Here is a 19,956-nt window from a genome sequence, read left to right as displayed (position 1 = left end):
CTGGCAGATCCTGCGGCGCTACTGATCCCAAACTGTATTGGATACTCCGTTCCTTTGGTCACATCAGCTGCGCGGAGAGGGGGGAACTGCAGTGTGGGCGACATCGTTCCGACCATAAACAATGCCCAGGCTTTCATCTCACTTGCTTTGAGATGAACCATAGTCGTTCTACGACTGAAGGAGGCCAATGAAATCGATTCATCTAGTAATAAAAAAATATTGTCTATGATAATGTTAGCCTACATTTCTGTTCGGTGATTTCAAGTTTTCAAGTTTCTATTTAGATCTGTTTCTTTCATTGTTAAAGAAACCTTAGTCATTGTAGTAAAAGCTTCGTTTTATATCGTGTTTAAGTAATTAGCACGGAAGTCTGGTTTATATTTTGCTAAAGTATCCCCAAAGATTAAGGGAATCAGACTATCCATACGATATGTAAGCAAAGTCAAACTCTATGTTCTGTTACAGCCAGAGCTGTTTCTCTGAGTTGCTCATTGTTTGGTATCCTCGCCTTGGCTTCCCGAAATTCGACAGTAATTTGACACAAATGATCATTGTATTGTTTTCTAAGAATCTAATATACAGCTAATAGCTTTCTTTGTGTTGTTGCATCTTCCTGATTCGACGTCATCTAATATGAGTTCACTTTTTAAAAATAAATCAAGCATATGAGTTCACTTTCAACAAAAACATGCCAGCATATCATGATTGTCATTAGTTTATGTTTTGTTTTTTTGTTCCTTCGGTAACATCTTTTTAATCTTCCTTCAATATTTGTTTGAAACAATATCCTTTTATCATGCAATTTAAGTTATTGTTAGGAATTACATAGTGTCACAATGTTTATACATTTTAATATAAAGTCTGTTGATATACTACGTTTTTGGTTTTGTGCTCATCATCAAATACAAACATTTCGTGGAGAACCCACACGGGAACATGCAACGTAAAGTTGGCCCTGAGAGAAGCACGGGGATTCCAGGTTGATTCCTGCAACTTTCAGTGACTGCCCCTGTGCTTTATTTATTGTCATTGCAAATGCGAGCCGAACAGGAAACTGCAAACGCTTGAATTCAAAGAGCAGATCAGATGGAATGAGAGGAATTCTAGGTATAAAAACATCTTCTCCCTTTGCACAGCCAACCAGTATGGTTCCTTCAATAAGGTTTGAAAAAAAATTTCAAATGACTAAACGGGTTCCATTGCAGAGCTTTGGAGGATCAAGATTTCTAAGGAGAATGATCGGAGCACCAATTTTGAATTATAGATTGTGATGTGGAAGTCCTGGTGGTAAGATAGCATAAAGCTTGTGCAGGGTCTAAGGTACTGTCAATCGATTTGTAAAGTTTGCAATCATCAGGCAGCTGATTTAAAATGTCGATGTTGATTCTATTAACAGTCATTTGTAGGTGCAAGAATATCTCGTTCACAGAGCCACTCACGGTTTCTGAAATTTTCTGGTAAATTACAGAAAGCATTAGATTTTAACTCTTCAACAGAATTGACTATGTTGCAAAACTGTGAAGGAAATGAAATCCCCCCCCCCCGGGATCGGAATTTAGTGACATTTTTTTGTTTTGATTTTGTTAATTTTAGTTGAGATTTTAGCACTAAATCATCACTTGCTGCAGGGCAGCCAAGTGGGGTTTGAGTTTAAAAACCCCCTACTAGGGGGGTTTGCAGTCAAAACCCCCTTTTCTATAAAATAAAACCAAAAAAAAGACAATCCCCAAATTCCAAGAGCATAGCTAAGGAAGATTGTGATTTAAAACCCCCCTCTTCATTATAAGACTAAAGCATACACCAGTCACCAGATTCTATGAGCGTAGCCAAGAGGAGTTCTGTGTTAAAACCCCCCCTCCAGCGGGGTTTAGAGCTAAAAACTACCTATTCAATATAAAAAAGAAGCAAATTACGCACTTAAAATGCTATGAGCGTAACCAAAGGGGTTTTTAGTTTAAACCCCCCTTCAGCGGGGTTTAAAGCTAAAAAATACTTCAGTATTAAAAAAAAGCAAAGTACACACTCAAAATTCTATAATCGTAGCCAAAGGGATTCTTTAGTTTAAAACCCCCTTCAGCGGGGCTTGAAGCTATTGTTATTCAATATAACAAAAAATTACTCACTAAAATTCTTTGAGCGTAGCCAAGCCAATGGAAGGATTTTTAGTTTAAACCAGATGACCTTTTTTAAAAGTTTAAAATCCCTTTAGATGGTTTTGAACTTTAAAATCCCCATACAGAGAGTTTTGAGGCTGAAAGCCTTTCTCTTCAATATTATTCTAAAACAAACTACAGTCACCTAATTCTATGAGCTTACCTAAACGGGGTTTTGAATTTAAAAAAAAACGAACTCCAGAGATTTTTTAGTTAAAAACCCCTAACAGATGATTTCGACGATAAAACCTCCCTTTTCGATCTAAAATCTAAAGCAAACTACAGTCACCTAATTCCAAAAAGCGTAGTCAATAGAAGTTACACATTTCTACCAGTGGCTGGGCTCCATTTATTAAGTGCAGTGAATAGTCATCTGCCGAAATTGAAAAACACTAAATGTGGTTCAACAAAGATGGCTATGAAAAGTTTTAGAAGTCAGTTATAGAAATCGGGTCTCAATCAAGGAAATCCTTTGCCAAAATGGGAGTCGACCCCTTAGTAAGGTTGTGACAGAGCATCACATGAGGTTTGTGGGACATGTTCTCCGACAAAATGAATTACGCATAATAAGAGTTGCGATGACATGGAGGCCATTACGAGAACAGCGTAAACAGGGAAATTCTAGTACAACTAAGCGCCACACTTTCATGGAGGTCCTGTGAGCAGTTGTGAAGAGGCTTCAGACATTGCAAGTGACAGATTTTTGTGGAACCAGGTTGCCGCCCAATGCGCCGAACGACGCGGGAAGATCCAAGTCAGTAAGAATAGCACAATAGGTTTTTGAGAGAAAACTTTTAATAACATGATAATGCACTGTAGATACCTCAGAAAATACATTTTGTTGGCTTTCAATACCGCAAATAGTGCTTGGCGGCGGGGCTTCGCCCCGCGCTAAAGGAGATCACATCGCTCTCCCAGACCCCCTTGATGACAATGGCTTGTAGTCTACAATTTTTCCACTAACTCCAAGAAGAACCTATAGTAGGGTACAGGGTACAACAATAAACGTCTTCAGAAAGAATGAAGGATCAGAATGTATTAAAGATTAATTATATAAACACACACGCGCGCACACACATATATATATATTTGCGATGAGGGGGGGAAGAAAAAATGACCCCCCCCCAGCCCATCCCCCCCCCCCCCAAAAAAAAAAAATCCTGGCTAAGCCCATGCTGTTAATATGTTTTACTGGTTAAATAGTACCACTATGCTAATTCTACACATGCACTGATTCCTGACTTTACAAACGGCAGTTTTTTTTAGCTTTATTTTTGTTTACTAATAACATTATCTTTAGTTTGGTCGACAATGTTTTCAGAATATACTAGACACTTGCTGTAATGAATACGATTCTCAGATGGAGACAACCATGACGAAATCAGTTGAGAAAAAGACAAAAAAGACAGACCTCTACAGCGACTGCATGAAAAAGGTACTGCCTATAAATCAGCTACTTTTTGAACACTCCCTTGCCTTTTAAGGTCTTTTCTATGTGCTGTTCTAAAGGCGGACTATAATATACAACTAGGAAGTACTGAAATTATCTTTTACATTGTCAAATGAAATTCTACTAGACTTAAGCTTTTTCTTGCATTTGCTATTGACGGCGATATAGATCGATTTAGTTTATGTTTCATCATAGGCCTGCTTGGTGAATTCTTGTTTAACATGAAGATGATGTTCCCACGACCCATAACCTTTATAGACGTAGGTGAATAACATCAAACTTCCTAATATATATATATATATTGTAATAACTTAAGTGAGGCAACTCAACGAGGACATAGACGTTTATTTACATAGAGACATGACAAACACAAAGGGCATCTGCCTTGAGTACAGCATCTCCATATTGGCTCTCTACTTGGGCGGAAATCGTTAGTCTTTTATGTCAACATCCGACTTGTCTGGTCACTGATAGTGCGCACCCTCTTTCTGCACTATCCTGAATGGCGGTGCGCATGGCAAAGTCATAACAATCTATATTATAAAGTAGAATGTGAGGTGTATGTATGTATGTTACTTATAGACATCAAAACCGCTTGACCAATCTTGATAAAACTAGGCAGGAATGTTCCTTGGGTAACAACTTAGACCGTAGTGTATGTATTGTAGCCCTAAAACAAACTTAAGACCCTCAAAAAAAAATAAAGTTGTCCGACTCTATTACAGCTATAGTATTTTATGGATCTAGGCCATGTCTACAATGTTGACATGAGAAAAGATAGAAAGGATTTAGACCTAGATCTAATTTTAAGAAATACACTTTGCGCATATAAATTTTTACTTTGACACATGAAAAGACAAAAGAAGATCCATTGATTTCATTATATAATAAAATTAACCTTCAATTTTGTGTTTCAAAAGCATTTTTTACATTAATTAGTTCCTTATATCTGTGATTACAGATTTCCTGACGAACATTCTTTCATTAGACAATTCCGTAATGAATCGCTTACTAAATATTAATTCGTTTAATTGTTTACTTTATAATCCCATCCCTAGATCTAAAACTCTAAGATGATAAAACTTCTCTTCGCACAGATAGTTTTATACTTTAACACATAAACATATTAATTAAAGTCCATTCATTTCATATTTTGATCAAATAAACATTCAAATTTGGTTTTTAAAGCTACATTCATTTACGAAAGCTGCGAAGCCGAGTTGAGATAGGCCTAGATCTATATTCATTCATGAATCGCGTACTAAAAATTATTTCGTTTAATTGTTCACTTTATAATCCCATTCATTTAACAAAGCTATCGCTCTTTTCGTTTGTAATAGATATGAATTTATCGGCTTCGGGTAATCCCATTTTCGCAAACCTAATTTTATTTTCGTAGCGAAAGAGAAAAAACTTGAAAGGATCATTAGTTAAGTTTAACATACATCTAAATCCAATCCACTAGATTAGTAAACACAAACTTAGACCCGAAGGCCGCGGGAAAAGTCTGGCGAACATCCTTTCATTAGACATTACCAAATGGTTACACATTAACAGTGATTAACACATCTCTCTACTGAGTCTATTCCTAGGCCTAGGTCTAAAACTCTTATTGAACTCTAAGATAATAAAACTTCTTTTCGCAAAGATAGTTTTATGCTTTAACACATAAACATACTAATTATTGTCCACTCATTTCATATTTTAATCAAATTAACATTCAAATTTGTTTTTCTAAAGCATTTTTAATACATTCGTTCGCTGTTCGCTAAATAAAGCTGCGTAGCCGTGTTGAGATAGGCCTATATTCATTCATGAAAAAAGGTCACGCATGCGCAACACAGAATGAACTCTATAAAAGGCAACTAGATTAGTGTAGATTTAGATCTATGTCTACCTCAAGATCTACTTTTTACTTTAACACATGAACATATAAAATTAAGTCTATTCATCTCAATTTTTAATCAAATATATGTAGGCCTAAAAGCAAATGTTTTAATTTGAAAAAAAAAATAGATTTAAGCCTATTAGCTATTTTGATTTGATAGCTTCATTCACACCATTTTTACATTGACACATTCGCTTTACTTATTACATTATTATTTCGTTTAATTGTTTACAAAACACTCTCAGTGACTATATCGACAGTAATGCGCAAATAAAGACCCGCGGGTCGCGGGTAACATATGTCTAGTCTATATTATAAAGTAGAATGTGAGGCGTATGTATGTATGTTACTTGTAGACATCAAAACCGCTTGACCAATCTTGATAAAACTAGGCAGGAATGTTCCTTGGGTACCAACTTAGACCGTAGTGTATGTATTGTAGCCCTAAAACAAACTTAAGACCCTCAAAAAAAAATAAAGTTGTCCGACTCTATTACAGCTATAGTATTTTATGGATCTAGGCCATGTCTACAATGTTGACATAAGAAAAGATAGAAAGGATTTAGACCTAGATCTAATTTTAAAAAATACACTTTGCGCAGATAGTTTTTTACTTTGACACGTGAAAATACAAAAGAAGATTCATTGATTTTATTATGTAATAAAATTAACCTTCAATTTTGTGTTTCAAAAGCATTTTTTACATAAATTAGTTCCTGATATCTGTGACTACAGATTTCCTGACGAACATTCTTTCATTAGACAATACCGTAATGAATCGCGTACTAAATATTAATTCGTTTAATTGTTTACTTTATAATCCCATCCCTAGATCTAAAACTCTAATCCAACTCTAAGATGATAAAACTTCTCCTCGCACAGATAGTTTTATACTTTAACACATAAATATATTAATTAAAGTCCATTCATTTCATATTTTGATCAAATAAACATTCAAATTTGGTTTTCTAAAGCTACATTCGTTTACGAAAGCTGCGAAGCCGAGTTGAGATAGGCCTAGATCTATATTCATTCATGAATCGCGTACTAAAAATTATTTTGTTTAATTGTTTGTTTTATAATCCCATCCCTAGATCTAAAACTCTAATCCAACTCTAAGATGATAAAACTTCTCTTCGCACAGATAATATTAATTAAAGTCCATTCATTTCATATTTTGATCAAATAAACATTCAAATTAGGTTTTCTACATTCGTTTACGAAAGCTTCGAAGCCGAGATAGGCCTAGATCTATATTCATTCATGAATCGCGTACTAAAAATTATTTCGTTTAATTGTTCACTTTATAATCCCATTTATTTAACAAAGCTATCGCTCTTTTCGTTTTTAATAGATAAGAATGTATCGACTTCGCGTAAACCCATTTTCGCAAAACTAATTTTATTTTCGTAGCGAAAGAGAAATAACGTGAAAGAATCATTAGCTACGTTTAACATACATCTAAATCCAATCCACTAGATTATTCAAAAGCAAATGTTTTAATTTTTAAAAAATGGATTTAAGCCTATTAGCTATTTTTACATTGATACATTCGCTTTACTTATTACATTATTATTTCGTTTAATTGTTTACAAAACACTCTCAGTGACTATATCGAAAGTAATGCGCAAATAAAGACCCGCGGGTCGCGGGTAACATATGTCTAGTATATATATATATATATATATATATATATATATATATATATATATATATATATATATATATATATATATATATATATTAAAATGCTATAAGCGTAACCAAAGGGTTTTTTAGTTTAAACCCCCCTTCAGTGGGGTTTAAAGCTAAAAAATACAATATAAAAAAAAGCAAAGTACACACTCAGCCCTATCGGAATCTGCCTACCTAGGTCACCATAACCAAGTTGCAAAGCTAATACACCAGCACTTGGCTTTGACACACAATTTGATCGGTAAGGATACTCCTCGATATTACAAATACTCACCACAGGAGGTTCTCGAGTCTACGGATCATCTACTGTACTGGGATAGGCCTGTTTTGACTTACAAAACGGTAGATTTTAATCGCTCTGATTTGCTGCTCATCGATAAAAAAGAAAAGGCCGCTACCATTATTGACATCGCCGTACCACTATCTCATAATTTAAAAAAAAATGAGCTGGAAAAACAACGAAAATATGGGAACCTTGGCTTGGAGATTAAGCGTTTATGGAAATTATCTAAAATAACAATATATCCCATTGTCATATCAACCGAGGGAATAATAACAACTGACCTCACAGATACTTTTAAGGCCCTTGTCATTCCTAGGAACATTCTCGTTGCCTGTCAGAGGGCGGTACTTCTGCAGACCTGCCACATCACCAGAAAATTCCTCGGTGGAAACTGATAAAGGGACTACGATGAATTTTGTTTCCCTTTAACGAAACTCGACCCTGGCTTCGCCAGAGCATGAATACTGGTTCTTTTATAATAATAATAATAATCTTTATTGTCCGTATGGAAATTTGTCTTACAATTTGTGCATTACACCAAACAAAAAACATCATTGGCAAAAAACAAACCCCATTTAGGCAGTTGTTTGAGACAAACATCTATAAAAAAGCTAAGAAGATCCTCGAAATAAAGAATCACCCTTTGTGTCAGGATTTTGTGATTTTACCATCACACAAGAGATACAAGACACCGATAGCAAAGACAAACAGACACAAACACTCTTTTGTTCCCCTGGCAATCAAATCATTAAATAAGAACAATCTGATATAAACTTTGTTACATGTAAATTATGAGTGAGTCTGGTGTGAATGTACACTTTGGTTTCTTATAGTTATAATGTTTGGTTTCTTATAGTTATAGTGTTTTTTGGTATATATATATATATATTATTAGGTTTCAAAGGTTGTCATGGCCAGGGGTGTCAATGGGGTTAAGCTCCCATTGTCTATAAAATACTCTTAATGGCATGCGTCTCAAATAGCCTCTGACAACTAAGTCCAGCACCTGGCCTGCTCGTGTGGCTTAGATATTAAGCCCGGCGAAACTGCTCTTACTAACAGGTGAAGGGGTGAAGGCGGATACCTGGCGCCACAAAACCGGGAGCTTCGGGCAGATGGAGCTCGTCAGCCTAGTAAGGCAGTTCATCTAGGAGAGGGGTACTCTGACTTCAAACCCCCGCTGCCTTGCGATACTGAGGCTTCAGGAGACAACCTCGAGGAGAAATCAGGAGTGAAGCCCCTTAGGCGTTGGGAGTATCAGCTGCGAAATTCCCTCCGGCAGCTTCTGCAACTGAGTTGGTGCCAAATGTAATGCGATGCGTTCCTTTGGATCACATCAGCAAGGTCGAGAGAGGGATCATGACGCATGGGCCACCCATGACCCCTTTATCCAAGGCCCAGGAATGCGCCCCGGAGAGGAAACTCTGGTGCTGCTGCAAAGCGGCTAAAACAACACGGGAGACAACAGTTACGGGTTATAAGTCCAACTTGATTGGCGTAATGTATGGACGCCACGGGTTGTCTCTGACGGTGGGAGAGGTCTTCGCGCCTCACTGATCAGCTACCGCCCGCCTCAACCTGGGCAGCCCCCAGTCAGTTAGGTGCTGATCCGCCACAGCCTGCCTGCTCTAATGGGTGCTTAGAGCTTAGTTTCAAACGACAAGTAGGCTGGAAACTTGCACCAAGCAACAAAAGAAGAAAAATTAAACTGAAAAAGAAAATCCCTGTCATGCGACTGGCCACTTGGAATGTCAGGACAATGTGTCCTGGTCTCACTGATGATCTAAGGCAGATCGACGATGCAAGGAAGACGGCAGTTATAAACAACGAGCTAAAAAGGCTACATATCGACATTGCAGCCCTGCAAGAAACCCGACTGGCCGAAAACGGCATGCTCCGCGAGACTGACTACACTTTCTTTTGGAAAGGGAAAGCACAGGATGAGACTCGAATACATGGTGTGGGCTTTGCTGTCAAGAACAGTCTTCTTCCCATGATAGTCCCTCCAGTTGGTGGCTCGGAACGGCTACTAAGCATAAGTATGATGACAGCATCTGGAAAAGTCACTCTAATTAGTGCCTATGCCCCCACACTAAGCTCGCTTCAGGAGGACAAAGACAAGTTCTATGAAGACCTCAAAGAAGCCATTGCAAACATTCCTCAAAAAGAACATATGATCCTTCTAGGTGACTTCAATGCCAGAGTAGGATCAGATCACACTACCTGGCCAGACTGTCTTGGGCTTTTTGGAATCGGAAAGATGAATGAGAACGGACAAAGACTGCTTGAATTCTGCACATACCATAAGCTCTGCATTACCAACACATACTTCAGAGCAAAACCACAGCACTGTGTCTCATGGAGGCACCCTAGGTCTGGGCACTGGCACCAGCTGGATATGATACTGACACGAAAAAAGGACATTGGAAATATACTGCTGACACGTAGCTACCAAAGCGCGGATTGTGATACTGATCATACTTTAGTGTCCTGCCGGACAAGACTGCTGCCAACTAAGATCCACACATCACAGGGAAAAAGAAAATCACGCCTGAATACTACTAGCACAAAAAATCCTGATCTTTGCACCGAATTTGAGAACAAATTAGAGGAAGCTTTTAAAAACTTCTCTGTGACTGAGGTAGAAAAAAGCTGGACGTTTATGCGTGATACAATCTACCAAACATCATCACTGGTCTTTGGAAACAAAACCAAGAAAAGCGAAGACTGGTTTGAAGCTAGTCTACCAGAAATGGAAACTGCCACTACGAACAAGAGAGCAGCCATGCTAATCTACAAGAAGGATCCCACCCCAAGCAACTTAAAAAGGCTCAGAGCTGCACGTAACAATGCCCAAAGAGTAGCGAGACAATGTGCTAACAAATACTGGCAGGAGCTATGCGAAGATATTCAATCTTGTGCCGACTGTGGTAACATAAGAGGACTATATGAGGGCATGAGAAAAGCCTTTGGACCTCACACCAGCAAGTGTGCTCCGCTCAAGTCAAAAGATGGCTCAATCATCAGCGATCGTGCGCTGCAAATGGAACGATGGGTTGAACACTATGCAGAACTCTACCAGATTGAAAACGCCATCTCACCAAATGCTGTTTCCAACTTCCCATCACTTCCAGTTTTGACGGAATTAGACGAAACCCCCTCAGTAAAGGAGCTGAGCATTGCCATTGACATGCTTGCACATGGGAAAACACCCGGAGGAGATGGCATTCCTGCTGAAGTAATTCAGGCTGGACGGACAGACGGACAGATCAAGACAACGTTGGGTCTGCGTCCAAGCTGGCTGCTGTGGACCTTAAAGACCTCTGTTTATCTGTCAGTACCTTTGATAAGAACTCAAACCATGAAAGCCTCAAGACCGTTTCTGATTCCTTGCCTTGGATGTCGTCGGGTGAAATTGCGAATACGGGCCCCAACAATGGCCGAGGCAGAAACAACGAAATTGACTTTGGCAGTGGGATAAGAGAGAACTCCATACTTGGCAACTGCATCCAGGCGATTGACATGAACTGTATATGCGGCGTCCTGTGGGGACAGTGCCCATGCCAAGAAACCCAGCTACAAGATCTGAACTTAACAGAAATTTATACTTCTGACCACATCAGTGAGAGTGACTTGAACGCTGATGAATTAATCCTAGCGAAACCTGATGTAGTGGTGGATGAACATTATAAGGTTGCTTCATGGGCATACCTTACAGATGAAGCTGAGAAAGACTATGTGCTTGAAACCATGGCTAGCTGTGGGCCTACAACTGTGTCACGACACGTCCATGGAAAAGGTCCGCTGACTCAGCGTCTTAGAACAACAAACCTGGAATCTACGGTGATCACCACAACATCCATTAGTGTTACGTGGCTGGCAACCCTGACCTCCACTAACTCTCCATGTGTCAGCTGGCTGGCATCAGCGACTATCGTCATGGGGTCGAAGCAGCGACCACGATATCACCTCAAGCGTAGACTTGCCAACTGGAAGAAGAGGAAGCGACGACCATGGGAAACTGTGCAGATGGCTTTGTGGGCAACAGACACCCTAACGTCTGTGGTTCCCACCGATCGACCTCCACCTGAACTGTCAAAGCTCCACTGCAGTGTTTCTTTTCGGGACGAAAAGTGCTAAGACGGGGGCAATGTTATGACTTTTCCATGCGCACCACCATCCAGGCTAGCGCAGAGATGCGCACTTCTAGTAACCAAACTAGAACAGGATGTTGACATGCAGAGACTAACGATATCCGCCCAAGTAGAGAGCCAATATGGAGAGATTGTGCCTAAGATAGATGTTGTTTGTGTACCTGTGATGTCTTGTCAATAAATATCGATGTACCTCGTTGAGTTGCCTCACTTAAGTTATTACAATATTAAAGAGGTATTTGAGGCATTTTTTAGCTTCAAACCCCGCTGAAGGGTGGTTTAAACTCAAAACTCCTTTGGCTACTCTCATAGAATTTTGAGTGTGTACTTTGTTTTTTTTTTATGCTGAAGAGGGGGGGGGGTTATCGTAAATTTAGGATTTATGGAAACGGGTTTTTTTTAATGAGGGGGTTAAACTGCAAAACACCCTGGTAAGGGGTTTTAAACTTAAATCCCCCTAGGCTGCGTTGGGGCAAGTGATGGTTTAGTATTTAAATCTCATGTAAAATAAAAAAATCAATTTAAAAAATCAGTCACTTAATTCTGATTCCCCTCCCCCTAAGGGGGGATTTCATTTCGGGGTGGGTGGCTCTGGCTACGCCCATGAGATTTAGAATTTCACATTGAGATGTAGTTACCAGGGATTATATAGAAATTTTTGGAGTTTTACGTAACATTTGACCTGTGTAGGCCTACCAAGCCAATGTGTTATTTTCTTGTCCACTCACCATACAACTAACATAACCGCTAGGAACAAAATGCAGAGTGGACTTGTCATTATGGAGTCGGACTGCACACTACAGTACACTAGGCCTACATGTGTACGTCTATCTGACCAGGTTGTTCAAATCAGTCGGACAGTCGATTTAGTTTTTGGACAAGGAAGGTGTGTAACTATTTTAGTGTAAAGATAGATCTAAGTACACGTCAGTGTGTTATTTTCTTGTCTGACCCTAAACATTGAGCAAACACTATTGCATAACACGAAATAAAAAAACAACAACACAGGGTGGTCTTGTAGTATCATCGACTATACATGTATAGTACACTAAGCCTCATGGGCGTAGCCAGGATTTTTTTTCGGGGGGGGGTTTTGGGGGGTGAATTTCCCCCCCCCCCGACCCCCCCCCCGGGAAAAAAAATTATATGTATTTATGTGTGTGTGTGTACATAATCTTTATTACATTCTGACCCTTCATTCTTTCGGAAGACGTTTATTGTGCCCTAGAATAGGTTCTTCCATGAGTTAGTGAAAAAATTGTAGATTCCCCGACATTACTAGCAAAGGGGTCTGGGGGAGCGCTAGGAGCTCCACCAGCGCGGGGCGAAGCCCCGCCGCCAAGCACTATTTCTGATATTGAAAACCAACAAAATGCATATTCTGAGGTATCTACAGTGCATTTTCCTGCTATTAAAAAGTTCTATTTCAAAAACCTAATTTGTTATTCTTACTGACTTAGACCCTCCCTCGTCGTTCGGCGCATTTGCCATCAAGCTGTTTCCATAAAATTGTGGACTCCCCGCCATTACTAACAAGGGGTTCTGGGGGAGTGCCAGGAGCTCCCCAGCGCGGGGCGAAGCCCCGCCGCCAAGCACTATTTCTGGTATTGAAAGCCAACAAAATGCATATTCTGAGGTATCTACAGTCCATTTTAATGCTATTAAAAAGTTTTATTTCGAAAACCTAATGTGCTATTCTTACTGACTTAGACCCTCCCACGCCGTTCGGAGCATTTGACGTCAAGCAGTTTCCATAAAAAAATCTGTCACTGGTAATGTCTGAAGCCTCTTCCCACCTACCATGAGGACCTCCATGAATGAGTGGCGTCAAGTTGTTCTAGGATATCATTGCAACTCTTCTTATGCGTAATTCATTTTGTCGGAGAATATGTCCCGCAAACCTCATGCGTCTTTCTCTCACAATCTTACTAAGGGGTCGACTCCCAGTTCGGCATAGGATTTCCATGATTTAGATCCGATCTCTATAACTGACTCCTGAAATCTGTATTAGCCATCTTTGTTGAGCTACATTTAGTGTTTTTCGATTCCGGTAGATGACTATTCACTGCAGTTTATTAATGGAGCCCTACCACTGGTAAAAATAAGTAACCTCTCTTGAATACGCTCTTGGAATTAAGTAACTGTAGTTTGCTTTAGATTTTATATCGAAAAGAGAAGTTTTATCGTCAAAATCTTCTGTTGGGGGTTTTCCACCTCAAATGCTCTGTAGGGGGATCTTAGACTCAAAACCATCTGGAGGGGTTTTAAACTTTAAAAAAAAGCCATCTGTAGAAGAAACTCAAAACCCCCGATTGGCTTGGCCACGCTCAAATAATTTTAGTGTGTAATTTGTTCTTTTTTTATATTGAAGATGTATTTTTAGCAACAAACCCCTCTGAATGGGGGTTTAAACTCAAAACCTCTTTCGGCAACGCTCATAGCATTTTGAGTGCGTAATTTAGTTTTTTTCTTACACTGAAGATGGCGGGGGGTTTAAATTCAAAATCCCTCTGACTACGCTCATAGATTTTAGAGTGAGTAATTTTCTTTTATTTAAATTGAAGAGGTACTTTTTAGCTTCAAACTCCACTGGAGGGGAGTTTAAATTCAAAACCCCATAGACTACACTCATAACATTTTTAGTGAATAATTTACTTTTTTTTATTATTAAAAAGAGGTATTTTTTTACCTTCAAAACTGAGTCAAAACCCATTTAGCTACTCTCATAACATTTTGAGTGCGTAATTAGCTTTTTTTTTATATTAAAGAGGGGGTTTATCGTAAATTTTAGACGGGATTTTAAAATCAAAATCATCCTTAACTTTGCTCTTGGAATTAGGGGATTTTCGTTTGCATTTTTTTTTTGTTTTGTTATATAGAAGAGGGGGAGTTAACTGCAAATACCCCAGGTAGGGGGTTTAAAACTCAAAACCCCTGGTAGGGGGTTTTAAACTCAAACTCGAACCGTTCTGGTAGGCGTTTTAAACTCGAACCCCCCTGGTAGGGGTTTTTAAACTCGAACCCCCCTGGTAGGGGTTTTTAAACTCGAACCCCCCTGGTAGGGGGTTTTAAACTCAAAACCCCTTTGGTTGTGCTAGGGCAAGTGATGGTTTAGTATTAAAATCTCACCTAAAATAAACAAAATCAAAGCAAAAAATCAGTCACTAAATTCCGACTTCCCCCCCCCAAGGGGGGGGGGGATTTCATTTCGGGGGGGGTTTGAACCCCAAACCCCCCCCCCTGGCTACGCCCATGCTAAGCCTACATGTGGACATCTATCTGACCATGTTGTTAAAATCAGTCGGACACAGTGAATTTATTTTATGGGCAGGGAGGGTGTGGATTAAGAATTTTTTTTTTACTAAAGTTAGTTATCCTAACGCTTTTAGAGCATATATAGGCCTACTGTAGATTTAGGCCTAGATCTCTGAGGAAGACTAGAATCTATTATAGCTACAGCTTCATTTGGCGTAAGTTTAAGATATAAAAACGGTGTAGACTACTTGATGTTCTTGCAGTTAATAAATTATTGTTTGCCGCACATAAATTAAAACCACTAAATATTACCTAACACGCTTATCAGATTCCCAAAATATATTAAAATAGAAATTAAACACCACCACGTGACTCAGAAATAATTCGGAACAACCCCATTCATAATATTGCATAGACGCCTTTGGCAAAAAAAAAATATTTTATAAAAGAGCAGATATTGACTCCCATAACTTCTACCAGCATATTACCTCACCATCTTCAAATGCAGACTGACAAAATAGTTGTGAGCTACATTATTTTTTTGATTATCAAAGTTGTTGAAAATTTTACAAATATTAATTAAACTTTATAGTTTGTAACTATGTAACTAAAAAAAATAATTAAACTACGATTTTAACTAAAATATTTTTTTCTAGTTAAACTTTGGCCTTAATTAAAAAATTTTAGTTAGTTATACTAGCATTAATTTTACCCGGCTGTGCTCGGTTTTTTCTTTTACAAATAACTTGCATTTATTCCGCTACAATAATTAATAATGACGTGAACAAAAAGATGGTAATTTTTTTAAGAAGTAAATCGTTCCGCAAGGTTGTTGACGACGGAAGTGGTAATGGTCTTAAGCCCATCATTACCTATAAAGTACTTCCAATGGCATGCGTCTCAAATAGCCTCTGACAACCAGTCCGACTCCTGGCCTTCACGTGTGGCTCAGTTACTGAGCATAGCGGAACCGTTACCACAGACAGTAGAAGGGGCAAAGGGAGCAACTGGCGCCTAAACCAGTAAGCTTCGGGCAGGAGGGGCTCATTAGCCTTGGTGGCTACCCACCCATCTAGGAGAAGGAAAACTCTGAATCCAAACCTCCGCTGCCCTGCGGCTATACCCAAACACGGGAAAGGCTTCGGGAGACAACCCTGAGGAAAAATCAGGAGCTGGGGACCCTTAGGCAGACTGTGGCACACCGTGCTACAGCCTGGCAGATCCTGCGGCGCTACTGATCCCAAACTGTATTGGATACTCCGTTCCTTTGGTCACATCAGCTGCGCGGAGAGGGGGGAACTGCAGTGTGGGCGACATCGTTCCGACCATAAACAATGCCCAGGCTTTCATCTCACTTGCTTTGAGATGAACCATAGTCGTTCTACGACTGAAGGAGGCCAATGAAATCGATTCATCTAGTAATAAAAAAATATTGTCTATGATAATGTTAGCCTACATTTCTGTTCGGTGATTTCAAGTTTTCAAGTTTCTATTTAGATCTGTTTCTTTCATTGTTAAAGAAACCTTAGTCATTGTAGTAAAAGCTTCGTTTTATATCGTGTTTAAGTAATTAGCACGGAAGTCTGGTTTATATTTTGCTAAAGTATCCCCAAAGATTAAGGGAATCAGACTATCCATACGATATGTAAGCAAAGTCAAACTCTATGTTCTGTTACAGCCAGAGCTGTTTCTCTGAGTTGCTCATTGTTTGGTATCCTCGCCTTGGCTTCCCGAAATTCGACAGTAATTTGACACAAATGATCATTGTATTGTTTTCTAAGAATCTAATATACAGCTAATAGCTTTCTTTGTGTTGTTGCATCTTCCTGATTCGACGTCATCTAATATGAGTTCACTTTTTAAAAATAAATCAAGCATATGAGTTCACTTTCAACAAAAACATGCCAGCATATCATGATTGTCATTAGTTTATGTTTTGTTTTTTTGTTCCTTCGGTAACATCTTTTTAATCTTCCTTCAATATTTGTTTGAAACAATATCCTTTTATCATGCAATTTAAGTTATTGTTAGGAATTACATAGTGTCACAATGTTTATACATTTTAATATAAAGTCTGTTGATATACTACGTTTTTGGTTTTGTGCTCATCATCAAATACAAACATTTCGTGGAGAACCCACACGGGAACATGCAACGTAAAGTTGGCCCTGAGAGAAGCACGGGGATTCCAGGTTGATTCCTGCAACTTTCAGTGACTGCCCCTGTGCTTTATTTATTGTCATTGCAAATGCGAGCCGAACAGGAAACTGCAAACGCTTGAATTCAAAGAGCAGATCAGATGGAATGAGAGGAATTCTAGGTATAAAAACATCTTCTCCCTTTGCACAGCCAACCAGTATGGTTCCTTCAATAAGGTTTGAAAAAAAATTTCAAATGACTAAACGGGTTCCATTGCAGAGCTTTGGAGGATCAAGATTTCTAAGGAGAATGATCGGAGCACCAATTTTGAATTATAGATTGTGATGTGGAAGTCCTGGTGGTAAGATAGCATAAAGCTTGTGCAGGGTCTAAGGTACTGTCAATCGATTTGTAAAGTTTGCAATCATCAGGCAGCTGATTTAAAATGTCGATGTTGATTCTATTAACAGTCATTTGTAGGTGCAAGAATATCTCGTTCACAGAGCCACTCACGGTTTCTGAAATTTTCTGGTAAATTACAGAAAGCATTAGATTTTAACTCTTCAACAGAATTGACTATGTTGCAAAACTGTGAAGGAAATGAAATCCCCCCCCCCCGGGATCGGAATTTAGTGACATTTTTTTGTTTTGATTTTGTTAATTTTAGTTGAGATTTTAGCACTAAATCATCACTTGCTGCAGGGCAGCCAAGTGGGGTTTGAGTTTAAAAACCCCCTACTAGGGGGGTTTGCAGTCAAAACCCCCTTTTCTATAAAATAAAACCAAAAAAAAGACAATCCCCAAATTCCAAGAGCATAGCTAAGGAAGATTGTGATTTAAAACCCCCCTCTTCATTATAAGACTAAAGCATACACCAGTCACCAGATTCTATGAGCGTAGCCAAGAGGAGTTCTGTGTTAAAACCCCCCCTCCAGCGGGGTTTAGAGCTAAAAACTACCTATTCAATATAAAAAAGAAGCAAATTACGCACTTAAAATGCTATGAGCGTAACCAAAGGGGTTTTTAGTTTAAACCCCCCTTCAGCGGGGTTTAAAGCTAAAAAATACTTCAGTATTAAAAAAAAGCAAAGTACACACTCAAAATTCTATAATCGTAGCCAAAGGGATTCTTTAGTTTAAAACCCCCTTCAGCGGGGCTTGAAGCTATTGTTATTCAATATAACAAAAAATTACTCACTAAAATTCTTTGAGCGTAGCCAAGCCAATGGAAGGATTTTTAGTTTAAACCAGATGACCTTTTTTAAAAGTTTAAAATCCCTTTAGATGGTTTTGAACTTTAAAATCCCCATACAGAGAGTTTTGAGGCTGAAAGCCTTTCTCTTCAATATTATTCTAAAACAAACTACAGTCACCTAATTCTATGAGCTTACCTAAACGGGGTTTTGAATTTAAAAAAAAACGAACTCCAGAGATTTTTTAGTTAAAAACCCCTAACAGATGATTTCGACGATAAAACCTCCCTTTTCGATCTAAAATCTAAAGCAAACTACAGTCACCTAATTCCAAAAAGCGTAGTCAATAGAAGTTACACATTTCTACCAGTGGCTGGGCTCCATTTATTAAGTGCAGTGAATAGTCATCTGCCGAAATTGAAAAACACTAAATGTGGTTCAACAAAGATGGCTATGAAAAGTTTTAGAAGTCAGTTATAGAAATCGGGTCTCAATCAAGGAAATCCTTTGCCAAAATGGGAGTCGACCCCTTAGTAAGGTTGTGACAGAGCATCACATGAGGTTTGTGGGACATGTTCTCCGACAAAATGAATTACGCATAATAAGAGTTGCGATGACATGGAGGCCATTACGAGAACAGCGTAAACAGGGAAATTCTAGTACAACTAAGCGCCACACTTTCATGGAGGTCCTGTGAGCAGTTGTGAAGAGGCTTCAGACATTGCAAGTGACAGATTTTTGTGGAACCAGGTTGCCGCCCAATGCGCCGAACGACGCGGGAAGATCCAAGTCAGTAAGAATAGCACAATAGGTTTTTGAGAGAAAACTTTTAATAACATGATAATGCACTGTAGATACCTCAGAAAATACATTTTGTTGGCTTTCAATACCGCAAATAGTGCTTGGCGGCGGGGCTTCGCCCCGCGCTAAAGGAGATCACATCGCTCTCCCAGACCCCCTTGATGACAATGGCTTGTAGTCTACAATTTTTCCACTAACTCCAAGAAGAACCTATAGTAGGGTACAGGGTACAACAATAAACGTCTTCAGAAAGAATGAAGGATCAGAATGTATTAAAGATTAATTATATAAACACACACGCGCGCACACACATATATATATATTTGCGATGAGGGGGGGAAGAAAAAATGACCCCCCCCCAGCCCATCCCCCCCCCCCCCAAAAAAAAAAAATCCTGGCTAAGCCCATGCTGTTAATATGTTTTACTGGTTAAATAGTACCACTATGCTAATTCTACACATGCACTGATTCCTGACTTTACAAACGGCAGTTTTTTTTAGCTTTATTTTTGTTTACTAATAACATTATCTTTAGTTTGGTCGACAATGTTTTCAGAATATACTAGACACTTGCTGTAATGAATACGATTCTCAGATGGAGACAACCATGACGAAATCAGTTGAGAAAAAGACAAAAAAGACAGACCTCTACAGCGACTGCATGAAAAAGGTACTGCCTATAAATCAGCTACTTTTTGAACACTCCCTTGCCTTTTAAGGTCTTTTCTATGTGCTGTTCTAAAGGCGGACTATAATATACAACTAGGAAGTACTGAAATTATCTTTTACATTGTCAAATGAAATTCTACTAGACTTAAGCTTTTTCTTGCATTTGCTATTGACGGCGATATAGATCGATTTAGTTTATGTTTCATCATAGGCCTGCTTGGTGAATTCTTGTTTAACATGAAGATGATGTTCCCACGACCCATAACCTTTATAGACGT

General features: G+C 38.9%; 1 protein-coding gene across 2 annotated transcripts in view; it reads left to right on the top strand.

Annotated features, from left to right (window-relative positions):
• Positions 1 to 19,956, top strand: part of LOC106068992 (protein phosphatase 2C-like domain-containing protein 1) — a 53,621-nt gene that overhangs the window by 11,563 nt on the left and 22,102 nt on the right. The window contains exons 3-4 of one of the 2 annotated variants that reach the window (XM_056013342.1): positions 3,475 to 3,588; positions 19,566 to 19,679. The exons of the other annotated variant lie outside the window; for it this stretch is intronic. Coding sequence (XP_055869317.1) covers positions 3,475 to 3,588; positions 19,566 to 19,679 — 228 coding nt within the window. The remainder of the gene's footprint in view (positions 1 to 3,474; positions 3,589 to 19,565; positions 19,680 to 19,956) is intronic. 2 annotated transcript variants of the gene reach the window in all.

This window comes from Biomphalaria glabrata, chromosome 16, assembly GCF_947242115.1.
Source record: "Biomphalaria glabrata chromosome 16, xgBioGlab47.1, whole genome shotgun sequence".
Lineage (NCBI taxonomy): Eukaryota > Metazoa > Mollusca > Gastropoda > Planorbidae > Biomphalaria > Biomphalaria glabrata.
Note: the sequence above shows the minus strand (reverse complement) of the source record. Positions and strands in the feature narration are given on the sequence as shown.